Source organism: Phaethon aethereus (genome assembly GCF_964289735.1).
Source record: "Phaethon aethereus genome assembly, chromosome: 6".
Lineage (NCBI taxonomy): Eukaryota > Metazoa > Chordata > Aves > Phaethontiformes > Phaethontidae > Phaethon > Phaethon aethereus.
The window spans coordinates 11,267,885-11,282,577 of NC_138580.1; the positions used below are offsets into that span (position 1 = coordinate 11,267,885).

The window sequence follows — 14,693 nt, forward strand, 5'->3', positions numbered from 1 at the left end:
TTTTCCTTTGTGAAAATATCCCTTTAAATGAAGTGTTTAGCAAATACTGCTTAGTCCTATTACAAAGTAAATTGGGTATGGATCGTACCAGCAGACTTCTCCAATCTCTTTCAGATGCTTAAATTACATCATGATCTAACTTCACTCTGGGGAGAGACGAGCTCTGCAGAATATTGTCCGTCCTTCTGCTTTGGTAATCTCCTTTATTTCTCAGGTACCTTTCGCAAGTTGTCTACGCGTCAGTGCAATGACTCTGCTTTTGGGACATTGGGATGTTTCATACAGAGGTACCCCAGGGTGATGCCCCAACAAAGCCGGCACCATCCGGGCGAGCTGGCACACCGGCGGCCAGCGAGGTGATGCCCGGCACTCAGCGGGGAGGGTTTGGCTGGGGTGGTTTCTCTTTGATGTCGCTCGGTTGATGTCTGTGCCTGCGGCTGAGGATGGGGGAGCGCACCCGACCCCATGCTCCTTTGTCTGCCCTCAGAGCCGCTTGTCTCCTCCATCCACCGTGAAAGCCCCTTTTGCTCACGCCCAGGGCAGTGAAATCGGGCAACACCAGGGACCCTTCTCCTCTACCCGCAGCAAGATGCTTCTCCTCCAGGAGATCTCAAGTTTCCTGACCCAGATTTCACTTTCCGTCCCCCAAAGCTGCTCCTGCTGGGGCAACCCACCCTCCATCCCTCTGGGCCCTTATTTGTCCCGAGGTCTGGGTGCCGGTGCAGGGTCCAGCCGGTGCGGGCTGGCAGGGAGCAGGCGCGCTGGCTGGGCTGGCGGGGACGCCTGCGACGGGAGGGCTGCGCGGGCAATTATCTGCCATATTGTGCTCTCACTTGTGTTTAAAAACAACAACAGCTCAACTGACTCATAGATCCTACAGCCTCTGAGTCATTTTTTATTTCTGGATTTCACTGCTCTGCCCTTTGCAATGAAGGGAGTTGCATGTGTGCGCGCACACACACGCATCAAGTTCACATTTGTTTTTCCCCTATAAAAACAAAACGATTTCCATACCATTAATGAAACAGAAATGATTTGACTTTGCGTACGCTGGCTTTTATTTTCCATTGTATAAACTCTGCAGATGAAATAATGATGGTTGTAAAGTAAACCTCTCTTTTTTTTTTTTTTCCTTTCCCTTTCCAGGCAGCCTCTTTTCGAAATAGCAATAGGGAGTCACTTACAGACTTGGCTTGTACTGAGCCTGTAGTAATTAACCCCTTCATCCCCAGCTTTTCTTCTGTTGGTATTTAACCACAGCGTGGCTGAAGGCAGCAGCAGGGCTCCCCCGGGACTAGAAGAGAAGCTGGGGAGCAGAGCAGGCAGGGAGACAGGGGAAAGGAGGACAAGAGCTGGTCCATGCAGAGCTGTGGAGGGTGCTTGGGGTGACGCACCCATGGGTTGGACAGCTTTCCTGGGAGAGCTGGGGCACTGGCACTGCAGAGCGGGTGGTACCTGCACTCTTCATATGCACCCCATTTTTTTGGGTGCAAGTCAACACCACTGTTTTGTGTTTAGCCTGGCAGCCCCGTCCTGGGTCATCTCCCTTCCTTCTTGCTCCCCGGGGGGACATCTCAGTGCGGTGCCCTTTCTCCTCCACACCACAACTGCGGAAATAATCTGCAGCAAATAATCACCAAATCTTGCTCTTTCTGTTTACAGGGCTGTTATGATTTTACAAAGTACCCACAGGAAAATTAATAGGGTGGAGTAATACCTTACACGAGCAGCAGATACAGCTGGAGCTGGGCGCGCGAGCACGTGCCTGCCTTGCCCTGCGGGACGGGGTGAGCTGCCTTCGATATACCCTCACCATTACACACGGTCTGCCCGGGCAATCTGTCTATCTTCAGGGCTTATAAACATGCCACAAGCATTTTTCCTAATCGCATCTTTCACGCAGCGGCACGGCCCTGCATCCCCCCAGCACTAGGTCAGATACTTTGCCGATGCCTGGCCCGGGTGGGTTAGTGCCACCGGCTGAGATACTGTTACTCTTCCCAGACTGGGTGATGTGTTTTATATTATTCCTTTTGGATTTATTAAGCATTATGTAACTGGCTAACCGATCCCGCATGCGACGCAATCGTGGCTGATTTCATGTCAGCGGAAAGTAAACAAAAAAACTGTTCTGAAGTGGCTGAACTGAAATTCATTTCCACACGCAAACAGTTCCTGGAGGATCGTCCGTGTCTCCAGGCAGGTACTTTGCATCCAAGCTCTCATGCGACCCATTAGAAAAGAGTTATGGAAAAATTGCCTGTTGTATGCAACAGGGTGTTATAAGCAAACCCCCTGTTTACTCTCTGCATGAAATGGTTAAGATAAAGTTTATTTTACTTAATTATTTTTTACATTTTTTTTTGCGGATTTTTGCTGGTCCTTGAAATGTGTTACGCTGGCATATTTTTTCTCTTTTAGCTGGAGAATCACTTCAAATGTGAAAATTTCTCACCAAAGAAAGTTTGGCATTGAAGTTTGAAAAAGCAAAGCAAGCCAGCCCTGCAATCCTGAGTTCCTGGAGCCCAGCAGGACCCGGCCCAGCATGGTGAGGAGGATGTTCTGCCCTTGCTCAGCATTGGAAGGACTATAACTACCAGATGAGGCAAAACCTATACCCCCATTAGACTCTGAACTCAAGCTCTTTCGGGAGCACTCTTCTTTCCGGTGTTACAGACAACATCCTTCCCATTAACACCACTTTGCACCCTGAGGAGTTGATCTGAGGATGGAGAAACACGGAATGGATAAACCACAGACCTAGCGGCCGTGTACCATTTTGTTGTTTTTTCTCAGTGTCTTTGCAACATTCAGCGATTTCTGAAAATGTTGCGTGTATTTCTGAATCACAGAAAGGTGATGGAGGTGGTGGAGTCGCCATCCCTGGAAGTGTTCAAAAAACGTGTGGATGTGGCGCTTCAGGACATGGTTTAGGGGACATGGTGGTTCTGGATTAATGGTTGGACTTGATGATCTTAAAGGTCCTTTCCAACCTAGTGATTCTGTGATTCTGTGATTCTGTGAATCCGTTTCACCGATGCACTTAACCTTCACTGAAACATCAGTAAAGTCGGTGGCTGGGGATGGCCGGTTACATCACTAGATGAGCAAAATTGCCCTAAAACCAGGAGGCAGCCCACAGGTTAGGGGTTTGTTGCCGTGCCTGAGGCTCGCTTGTCCCGTCAGGAGATGGTGGCCTGAGGCAGGGTTGAAGGTTGGCGTGGGAGTCCCTCAGGTCGCACAGGACGGCAGCTTAGTACAGGGCTTTTTCAGCCCCTCGGCGCCGAGCGTGTGCTGGCTGCTGTGGGTTGCTGTGCCACTACGGCCGTTATTGCCGTTACCACGCCAGGCAGGCCCTGCCCTGGCAGACGAGAGCAGTTGCGAGTTTGCCCGGCAATAACTGCACGTATCCCACGAAGCATTCGGCAGCCGCTGGTTAAGTGCTGGGCTATGAAAGTCAAACGCGAGGAGCTACGACGCCAACGAAGGCTCGCGGCCATCCTGCCTCTGAAGGTGCAACGCGAGATCTCAGCCGGCAGCAAGGCCCTTTCATTGCCCCTATTGCCCCTATTCCTTTCTCTTTCGTACCTTTTGCTGTCCTCCCCCCACACGTGTAGGAGAAGGCCCGAGAGAGCGAGCAAAGCCGGTGGTGCGGCCTGAACAACGAGCCTGGGGTCTGGGAGGGGAACCCCCCCCAGCTGGGGGTCTGCCCAAGGCAAAGCCATATCTACACCCGGTCCCGTGTGGTTACCTCCACCGGCACCACCCTACGGCCCCACCGGCCCCGACGGCGCATGAGGGGAGCGTGCCATGTCGCCCAGTGGATGGAAAGCACAGCAATTCAGTCAGGGTCTGGGGAAGGGGAAAGCTGCCGAGGACAATGTTCATAAGCAATTTTAGCAGCTCTGCTGGTGCCTCTGCTCATCTGGGACTTCGCAGGGTAAAGCGATGCGTTAGCATGTGCCATGACGCGGTGCATGTAGGCTGCTGGTGGGGCTCGCAGAGGGCTGGGCTAGCACGTGCCCCGCAGAAAGGACGTTCTGATGAATGGGGGTTTGCACGCCGCGTTTCCAGAGGGCTCTGGCATTTCAGCCCTTTGAAGAGCGCTTTGCAGTGATCCGGCTTTGACTAAATCCTGGTCTTAAAAACGAGTCCCTTCTTCCCACCTCCCACGCTGCTTGGGAGAAGGAGTCACAGCCTGGCCATGCACGGGTGGTTTGAGCTCATCTTGTCACAAGTTGTTGCAGGAATTGCTGAGGATTTAACAGCACTTGCAGATCTCGGAGCTGAACGGCAGAAGGTAAGTCAACTGACTCCGAAATGCTGTTGCCATCACTTTTGTTGGTCTTGTCTCTCCAGAGGAATCAACAGTGTATCCTGTATCTGTTTTATTTAACTGCAGCTTCTGCATCTCATTCTCAGGAAGACCCAGCAGAGATGAGTCCCTCTCTACACAGAAAAAGCAGCAGCAATCAACATAACAGCAAAAGCAAGTGAGCTGCAAGTTGGTTGTGGACATTGCTCTGTCTTAACCACTTCAATCCAAGTAAAACTACTGCACAGCAGGCTTTTTTTTTACTATTATCATCATATTATACTTTGGAATTCAGTGTTATGTATATTTTTCAGGCTCTGCAGGAATCCTGGATCTCGGTGAATAGATGGAAGTGAAATTTAAAGATATCGTCCAAATAGGTAAACAAGTCAGAAACGTTATCTGGGTCACATTTGGGCAACAGGGTTCTCTCTGATTTAAGTGCAAATGGTTTACTGATGATTTAGATGAACTTCCTGAGGAGTGTTTGAAATTCCTGGCACACATTCTATTTGCCATCTGCTAGGAGGACTTTGATGAGCCCACAAAGAGATGCTAGACTGGAGCTGCTCTTCATATCTCGGGTGGACTTTTTGTGGTTGACTAGTCTGTATTTTTTTGTGTTTGTATGATTTTGATTCCCGAGGAGAAGCAAGGCTTGCAAGGGACTGTCTGCCGAGCTGCTGGGGCAGAGATGCTCTGCTAATTCTCCGTCAATGTGCTGTCATCAAGTTGTTCCAGCACCGCCTGTTCTTTATGCCTGTTAAAATTATTACGTAGAGTCGAGTTTTGCCCTCACTTAGACCGGATCTAACAGTAATTAAGTAATTTGTGCTGTCAGAGGGAACTTGAACTTGAGGCTAGCCAGGATTACAGGCGCTAAAAACTTTCTCGCTTTTCCTAAAGCATCCCACATTTAGTGCATATATAGACAGAGTGTTCTCTTTCATTTTTTTCTTGAGCTCTTAAAAAAATATCTTTAAAGGAACTTGTATTGTCACCTACCAAAAAGCACTACCTAGTAGGGTTGAATTCAACTTGAATATTTTCCATTTTTCTAAAGTAGAAGAGAGCTATGGCAGGAGGGCAGAGGGAGCAGGTTTTTGGAAAGGAATTTTTGCAGGAATGGGACCAAGAGAGTATTTTTCTCCACATATGAAAGTAATCGGAGCTTGCATATCTGCGCGATACCTCTCCAGAGACCCCTCTTGCAGGAGAAGGAGAGGGTTCCTGCAAGTCCCAGGCCCTCGGCAGAGCTGCAGCACAGCTCCAGGGAGCCTTGGTGGCTGGAGGGGACAAGGTGCAAGGGGTGAAGCTGCTACTCCAGCATGGAGGAATGGAGGAAGAGGGGAATGTCCTCCATTCACTATCTCCTGCTCTGAGATCTCATCATTTTGCAGTAGCGCATTGCCTTTGCAACTTAGCATCCTGTCCCAGGATATCTCCTGAAACATGCCGCAGTCTGAACATTGCTGAGCAGTACTTCTTGCCCAAGAGCTGCCTCCCAAGCTGCAGCCTCTTGCAGAGGTAATACCCTGGTGAGGGCGAAAGAAAACCTTGTGCCGCTCTTTAACGAACAGGTGAGCACAGGGCAAATCCACAAAACGAGAGTAAATGTGTGCAGGGAGATCTCACCCCCAAGCAGATATCCTGTGCCTTTGGTGGGAATCTCCATGACCATTTTCCACCACCACCGAGTGCCTTTTGATGTATTAAAGACATGGCAGGAGCTGAGCTCCCAGGGGATCCATTGGTCTTATTTCTGTGGACACTTGTACCCTGAGTCTATTTGAAGAAGGATGATTCATTCAACTGCTTGTTGCTTATGGCTCTCTGTGTCACTTCCTATTGTAAGAAGAAGGGTCTTGTTTGCTATCGTGGACTGGTTGAGGCTAATTTTGGGATAGATCTAGCGTGGAAAAAATGCTTTATGCAGCAAGACAGCGGCTGATTCAGTTTCTTCCATGCTGGATGCTGGTGTTCAGAGTCTCCCAGGCAGGAAGTTTTATCAAGCAACATCAGACAGATGTTCCTCATCGTGTCCCAGCTGTGTTGGCTAGTGACCTGCTCTGCCAAACACGTCAGGGGATGTGGACATTCCTTCTGCACGGGTGGCATTTTATTAAACGATCCACCTGAAAACCGCAATGGATCTTTCAAAATAAATATCTCTAACAGTTGTAAAGACCCCAGAAGGACTTGCAGTCATGGCACTCCCAAGAAGCATTTCTGGAAAGAGGTCTGAGTTCCTGGTTTTGCAAGAAAAGAGAAGAAATTCTCCTCTGGATTTCCAGTGTCAGGCACAGTATGAATTCACATTGGCAGTATCATCTTTCTGATGGGGTTCACGGTGTGCTGAGGCAACGCAGGACACAGTCAAGCTGTCTGGTTTGGGATAGCTGAAGAGAGAAGGGATCCCTATTGAAATCTCCAGGTTTTGCGCTGTCGATCTAAGGAAAAGGCCCCTCTTAGTGGTGTAACAGCCAGCAGGCCAGGAACTTCAGCAGATGTCTCTGTGCCTCCCAGAAGCAAACAGGTAAGAAAAGCATGTTTTTCCCAGAGGGAATGTCTTCACAGTGATGTTGGGGGAACTGAAAAGATTAGATGATCGGATATTGGGGCAAGGAGATACCTTATAAATGCGATCCAATCGGATCACATCATTCGGTGTCACTTCAGGTGGCTGCTTCAGGGCTCAGCCCCGCCTGGACCCTGGACCTGGGCACTAAGCCAGCCCTGTTTGCTGACTGCCGTGCTTGCTGGCACAAGCTCATCAGCGCTGCTTTGCCTGCAGGGCATGTATTAGGGTGTGATGCTCCTGGAGACATGGACTGTCCGGCTCCCAGGCACGGTCGGAGGACTTGCCACCATACGTTGCAAGGGGCGGACAACAGCTCTCTGCAGGCTGAGTGAAGGCGGGCAGGCATTTCCTTCAGACACCTTCAGGTCTCATCAGCCTGACTCCGGAGCTGGGGTGGAAGCTGCTGGGGATGGCTTTCTTTGGACCTCTGCTTACCCAGAAGGGCTGGAGTTTTGGACTTGGTGGAGGGTAAACGCCATGGAGCTAAAGGGAACACCTCCATCCACAGCATGGCAAGGTGAGGGGTCTTGCCGCAAGCCCAGGCAGAATATGTTCGGTATGAAGCTGCTTCAACCAGTTCCAGAGCTGTGGCCATGGTGTGGGTTGAACTGGAGCGTGGGACTCTGCAAAGTGTCGCCCGGCAGCTGCCAGCACTGGAGCTCCCCATTACAGCTTGCTCCTGCTGATAGCTGCAAATTGCACAGCAGAAAAGTTGAAATCGTCTTTTAAAAAAATTACTGTTATTTTGATCTTAAGTGCAGCTGTAAACAATCCTGCCTCGTCAAGTGTAACACTTGGGTTGAGGTATATCCTCGGAGCCGCTAGGATCCATGTGGGCGATAGCCCTCCGTCCAGGGCAGGCTGGCAGCTGTGGCGCACAGCTGGACACAGTAGCTGCCCCAGGGCTGAGGTGTGTTCGCTGTAGCACACATCAGCTGTTGTTCGTCAGGCGTATTCCTGGTGTGTCAATGGGAAGCAAACCGCGGCAGCGGAAGGGCTCCGTGGCAGGGTGAGTCCCGGCGCGGTGTACCTGTGGGAGCATGGCTGCAGAGGGGATTGCACGGTGAGCCGGCTCTCCTTCTTCGCGTAAAAGCTTGACAGCTACCAGCAACTGGCAGGAGAGTTTCAGCCCTACATGGGCTGTAACAAAAAGATGAACCCACTGACGAACGAGAAATATGACTCTGATGGACGTTACAGATCCTTTCCAGAGGCAGGATCACAGCAGTTGTCTCTGGGTTCAGGGATGTGCATGTGAGCTGGGCCAAGGCAGCGTTCAGTCACCCCTTCATTTCCCCCTGGAGAGGTCCCTAAGGAAATGTAATCCCGAAGTTGGGGTCCAGCACGGAGATAATGTAGCTGTAATCCACAGGTTTGATAAGACAGGCAGCCATCAGCGGTGTTATCTCCCCTCTGCATGGAGGCCCCTTCCGGCACGAGGCTTTCACTTGGCACACAGCGCTGAACGCTGGATGTGAAAAGAGCAAAGTGTGTGGGAGCTGCTGATTTTGTCTCCTTGGTGGGACTGTTTTTTTTTAATAAAAAGATCAGATGTTGTGCTTCCTTGAAAACACGACAATCTATGGGAGAGTTCATTAGTTTATGGCAAGTTGCAACACTGTGGAGCCCGGCTGAAAGCAAATGTTATTGCAAAGAGTTATCACTAAGGGGAGAGGAAAATAATGTCCCGAGGAAATAAACTCAACGGAGCAAAACATGGAACGATATAAATCTGTGGAGGACAGGCAGCAGAGCTGAATACTTTCTCAGCATAAAAGCCCCCAGTCACCTGTTTTTAATGCCAATGTTTGCTTTCTGCATATTCAGTGAATATGTGGGATACATCTGTTCAGGCCTCCATCTCTAATGGGAGTAACAAGTATCATGATTGCAGCTGGCTGCACTTTTTTACTACTAGCACACAAAAATGTCTTTGTGACCATCATTAAATAGTGATAACACCAGTAAAAATCAGTTTTTCTTTCTTTCTTTTTTTTTTTTAGAAAAGGATGTGTTTTAATTTCAAGTTCCATGGAATTATATTTCAAAAAAGATTTTCCTCCGCAAAGTCCCCCCACTAAAATACAGATTTGAGCAGCTTTAACGATGACCAGCCTGTTTCAAGTCTGAGCAAAGCTGGAGATGCAAGGGGAGAGGAAATGCCCACTTTCATAAATCTGACATAGCTGTACTGCCAGCTTTTTTAGCCTTCAGTTAATCTAACTTACACCAAGGGCTGAAACTGTAGAATCGAGTTCGGAGAACTGTAAAGGTGAATTCAAAATAATCTGTCACTTGCCTTGCTGAGTCTCATGCCATTTGCACCACTGCAGAGGACTTCGGTTTTACATTGTCAGGGTTTTTCTTATGCTTTCCCTTTTATTTCCTAACTGGAGAATTTTTTGCAACTCTGTTCTTAGCCTCATGGTAGGATGCACAAGTTTCTCCTTCAGGCAGTGGGATGCTGTGCCTGCTCCCAACGCAGCTACCTACACCCAGCCAACGTGGGCTCCTTGCAGGCTCTTGGTTTGTTTTGAGGGTGATAATTTCTTCCTTGGTGTTTTGGCTGTCTTAAAACAATCCCAGAGCAAAACACAGTGCTACTTGAGAAGGACTGTCATAACCAATGCTGCAGCTGTGTGTCCCGGGGCGGGCAGCACCCACCTCCCTGTGCTGCCTTACCTGGGAGAAGAGGTCTGCTCCACTGCTCCGGCACAGCCTTGGACCTGCAACGACCCTGTCTGCAAATGGAGGTATCTGCCTGTGAAACGGCGGGTGAGTATTCCTTCGTCCTCTTCCTTCCCTCGTCCTCTCACCAGCTCAGGTTTCACGCTGTGCTCCCGAGTTGTGAGTGCATCGGTGTTGGGGTACAATCCTGGTAGCTCCCCTCCCCAAGGAGCGGGCTGGCGTTTCGCTGGCAGTACAACCCCTGGTTTTAGCTCTGATGACTTTAGAAATAAGAGGCCGACTTCTTGAACGAGCTGCCTGAAGAGCCTGGGATAGGTCAGAGGTTTCTTGAGCACATCAAAAGCCAGAGATGTTTTTCTGACAGCCCTGGAGCTCCCTGTCATGATTTATGAATTATATATGCTCTATATGTTTAGCCGAAGAGGCTCACTGGAGGAACAGGGGCTGGTTTGTGCAAGCAGGAAAGAGCATGTGGCTTCAGAGAGCCACCATCTACCAAGAGATACTCCCTTGAATCCGCTCTCTGCAGAGCCATCACAGCGCCTTGAGGGACCATCGCAAAAGAAGCCCAGGAGACTCATAGGAAAAAATGTCAGGATATTTTAGCGGGCCAGCATTTTAATGGAGTTATGGAGAAGCAGACCCAAACCCCAGGAGCTGGGAGCTCTGGACTCAGGGCAACAGACCTGCAACCTTCCCTCATTGCACAAATCCTCTTTCTCTTTCTTTGGAGCTTCAGCAGATCCCATGTGGTACAGCTCTCCCCTGGTGAGTGCTGTGTGCCCTGGCACATTTTGAGTTTCGTGTCCTCTTTTGGAGGTTGGATGCCCAAGGCACTCTGCCGGGCTCCTGGGGCTCTTCATGCCCTGAGAGCTGTCATCACACCAGTGACACTTAACGCATGTTCTTGAGGTTGTCTCAAAAGCTCAGAGAGTTGTGGTGCTTTTCTCTCCCCTCCGTGAGCTGAGATTGTGCTCAGCCCCATGCTTGCGTGGTCTGACCTGAGCCCTATTCCTGACACACAGAGCACGAGGGAGACTTTCCTGATTCTGATGCAAAACAGGGCAGGAAAACTCCTAATTATTAACTGTAGGGACGGAGTGTTTCCATGTGCACAATACAGTAATCCCTATATCATGTCCATGACTGCTGGGTTGTAGTCTACTGAGCAGATAGTCTTGCAATCATGGAAGGCTTTTGAGCAACAAAAATCCACCACATCCTGAGTCTGAGTAATCACCTGCTGGAACAACTTTACCGTGTTGTGCTCTAACACAAAAGCGCCCGGCTTCAGCTTCCAGTGTGTAAATCTTATTTTCCCTCTATCCCATAGAAGAGGAAGCCCTCTGCCAGAAAGCATCTCTCCAGGACCTGGTTGTAGCTGATAACTAGCTCACCTCCCAGCTCTCTCCTGGCCAAACTAAAGACACTGAAAGCCTTCAGCCCCCACACTGTAAGATAGGTTTTTCCGATCTTGAATGATCCTTGTATTTTTTTGTCCTGGGCTAGGTAAATCCAGAACCACGCCAGCTCTCTGCCCTGGGAGGATTCCCTGCTCCCCTGCGTGAGAGTTTGCTTTAGCAGTGCTGCAACTACAGCCCCTGTCTGCACCTTCTGCTGAGAAAGCCAGCTGAAAATGCTGCCCTCCAGCAGCATTGCCACCGGGGAGAAGTTTAAGGGTAAGTATTTTGAAGCCTTGCTAGGGCTGGCCAGGGAGGATTAGGGAAATGCAGTAGCTGAAATTTCAGCGGTCTGCCAGACTAGTCCTTTTTTCCATTGCGTATGGATGAAAGCGGTCAGATGTGCTGTCTGATGACCACTCAACCATGCTGGTGATTAAAGGGATAGAGACAGGCAGTGTGGAGCGCAAACTGGGGTCTGCTGCCCTGGTGTAAACGCTTAGGGAGAGCAGCAATGTCCCTAAAGATGCTCGGCTGGCCTTGAGGGGACAGACGAGATTCTGGGACACCTGAGATGCACTCTGGGCCATGTTCTCTATGGCAAATCTTAAATCTCTGTGCTACGAGGAGCGACTTTGCTGCCGAGGCAGCGCTGCCAGTCTTTAAAGAGAGGCTGGATGAGCGGTGGGATTTGTTGCTTGAAGAATAACTGCCTGTGTATTTTCTGTCGTTTTGGGGCACTTGCTGTTGCCTTCTCTCTTAATGTCAGTGCAAAGTGGGCTCCCAGGGTACTTTAAAGGTCTCAGAATGACTGGAGGGTCAATCTTAAGACACAAGGGAAGTGGATGTAGCCCCAGAAAACATATATCATTGTTGAGCTGAATCAGACAGAGAGCGCCTTGGTTTATTTTTTTTTCCCCATACAGAGGCAAATTTTGTCATCATATCACTCACGTAACCTTTCAGATGAACTTAGTAATCATGATATGTTTTGGTTTGGCTTCCTTCAGATTAAAACCTTGCCTTTCAGAAAAAGGAAACCATAAGTTAAATAACTCCAAAATTAGGTATTTCTGAAGGATAATTAGTGGTCGTCTTTCTTACCAAAACCAACCCAAGACTGTGCTTTAAATAATACCTTGTAGTAATTCCTTCAGTTCTGCTCCAAATGCGATTAATTTAGCAGGATGTTATCGGCGTAGCATCCTACATTTCAAACCACATTTTAGGGTATTATCTACAATAATGAATATTATATATCTCCGCAACTTTTTGAAAAATCAACCAGACCTTATGTTCTAAATTCCCCCATCCGGGTCCCTCTGCTTCAACAGTTGCATGTAGGGTTGTATCTGCTTACACACAAATTACTGACCGATCATATTCTTTCATTCCCTATTCCTGTAGATAGGGGGACCCATGTAAAGTGAAAGCAGATAAAGGTCCCTGCCCCCAGTTATTTCATTTGGATGCAAAATACTGGAATTATAATCCCCCTACTTCACTGCTTTGAGCAGAAAGCAATTTTAGTTGCATTGAAATTTCTGTAGTGAGGGAAACGGGTCTGTGTTTGTAAAAGAGTTCACTGTAAAAAGTGCCATTGTCGGTGCAACTATATAAATATATATTATATCGGGATATATGTGTGTATACAGATACATAGGCACTGTATATACACAGACAGACAGACACACATACTTAGGAGACACATATATAACACTTACTTATATACAAATCTATTCCCTGTTATGAAACAATCATCAAGATATAAACAAGAGAAGTTAAACCATGAATGGGCACATTTTCAAGTGCTGCTGGAGTGTTTTATCTTGAGTATTGAAGAAGTGCTACCAAAACCTAAGCAGGGCACTTATTACAAAGAAATCTTTACGTAAGTGCTGGAAAGGTTTGCCGAATAACCAGATGTTGTTGCAAAGACACTTCTCCTCCCCCTTCTCCCTACTTCTTTCCTTCTTTAATAGTTCGATTAATTCTGCACATAAACTGGGGCAGATAAAGTTCTAAGCTGCAAACTTCACCACATCTGGACACTGTCGAAGCCAGATCGTTCCGCGGTGCACTTCAGTTGCTTTTAATCTCCCTCAGTAAAATAAAAACTTCCAACAAGTAATGCTGACCTATATATATTTTTGCACTGTAAATACTGACATCTGCGAGCTGCTCCAAGCGAGCACGCAGCGCTTTCCACCAAGGCAAACGCTCGCCCTTCACCGTAAGAGAAATACACAGCTGATGCAGTTGTAGCAGTGTATTCTACCAAATTCTCAGCTATTTCCAATCTTCTGGCTAATTGCTGTCAGGGGAGAAATCAAAGATTAGCTATTTTGCTGGAGGAAGGAAAAATAAATGACCTCTCGGAGTATGTTGCTTAATGTTGTCTAACCAGAAACATTTTTCTACTCACAGAAGGAGAGCAGCAGTAAGGAAAGCAGACCCGGTCTCCTCCAGTAACCCATTTTCTGGATCCCGCCAGTGATCAGAAGCCCGGCTTCACGGCGTTGACCAATTCATCTTCCCTCGGTGCAGCCAGCCTCCTGCGTTCCTTTCCGCTGTCAAGCCCGGAGCCCCGAGTTTGCGAGGCTCCCGGCTAGGCTTGCCGGGAAGGCGGATCCAGCTGCTGAAGCCCAGCTGTGTGTGGGGTCCGCCCAGGAACTGCAGCATATGAACAAACTAAGCCTGACTCTCCTCTCGAAATATATACAAATATGGGAGGGGGAGCTGGGGGAAGAAGCCTCGCTCTGAGAAAAAGAGTTTGACTTTTTTTTTTCCCCCCCGATGACAACGTGGAGCAGCTCCGGACTCCGTACGGCCCGTGGATCTTTGAAGGGGACCTAATGTCTACTGCGTGCGTCTAATCAAAAAGGCATGGGTACTCCTGCATGCCTCTTTCATCTGAATAAAACATGGAAGGTAACACTTCAATATGCTGAGCTGCCATTAATTCACTACTTTTTGCCCCCTTTTAGAAATTAACTCTATCTTTTAAGTAAGCTTCAATGGGCTGTATTTTTAATAGGCATAATTGGAAGGTTTAAGGCAGCTTTTTCAGAAAGAACACATCAGTATGAGCTTAGCCTGAAGTAGGTACTTTTGACCCATTAAAGCAGCAGGATTTAAACATATATGTTTTCCTGAATCAGGGCCTAAAATAATAACATAGAGCATTTAAATAGCTGCTTTCTCCCCAAGATGTCAAACTGCTTTACAAAAACTTGTAAGAAATATTATCCCCACTTACAAAAGGGAAACTGTGAAACATAGCAGAAATCTGACTTGCCTTGGTTGTTAACGCCATCAATGAGTGGCAAAAGGAGGGGTAAAGTCCTCAAGCTCTTGCCCTATGATCTACCCTGATCCTCCAGATTGTGTTAAAATAATGACCAATGAAATCACGTGTGGCAGAGAAAGAGATGTTGTTATTAAGGTTTTTTGCAGCCAAAATGCCTGCCCTAAGGTGGGGCTAAATTTTTATAGCTATTGATAAATACGTTGATCACTTTTTAATGCATACATGGCATTCTAGTTTGGTGAGTCTCCAGCTTTTTATTTACCCATTTTACTATTCAACTTTTACTTCATTAATCAGTGTGTGATGGACACGGGGTGTATCTGTTCATGCTTGTGTGTATGTGTGATAGCTACTTGAAGATCCTTTCTTTGTGTGAATTTTTTTGATAAACTTCATTCA

At 48.1% G+C, this 14,693-nt stretch overlaps 1 protein-coding gene across 1 annotated transcript in view; it reads right to left on the reverse strand.

The window, feature by feature from the left end:
- Positions 1-13,461, reverse strand: part of LOC309406261 (TGF-beta receptor type-2-like) — a gene marked incomplete at both ends in the record, with an annotated part of 34,084 nt that extends 20,623 nt beyond the window's left edge. The window contains one exon of the mRNA XM_082001373.1: positions 13,410-13,461. Coding sequence (XP_081857499.1) covers positions 13,410-13,461 — 52 coding nt within the window. The remainder of the gene's footprint in view (positions 1-13,409) is intronic.
- Positions 13,462-14,693: the final 1,232 nt, after the last annotated feature.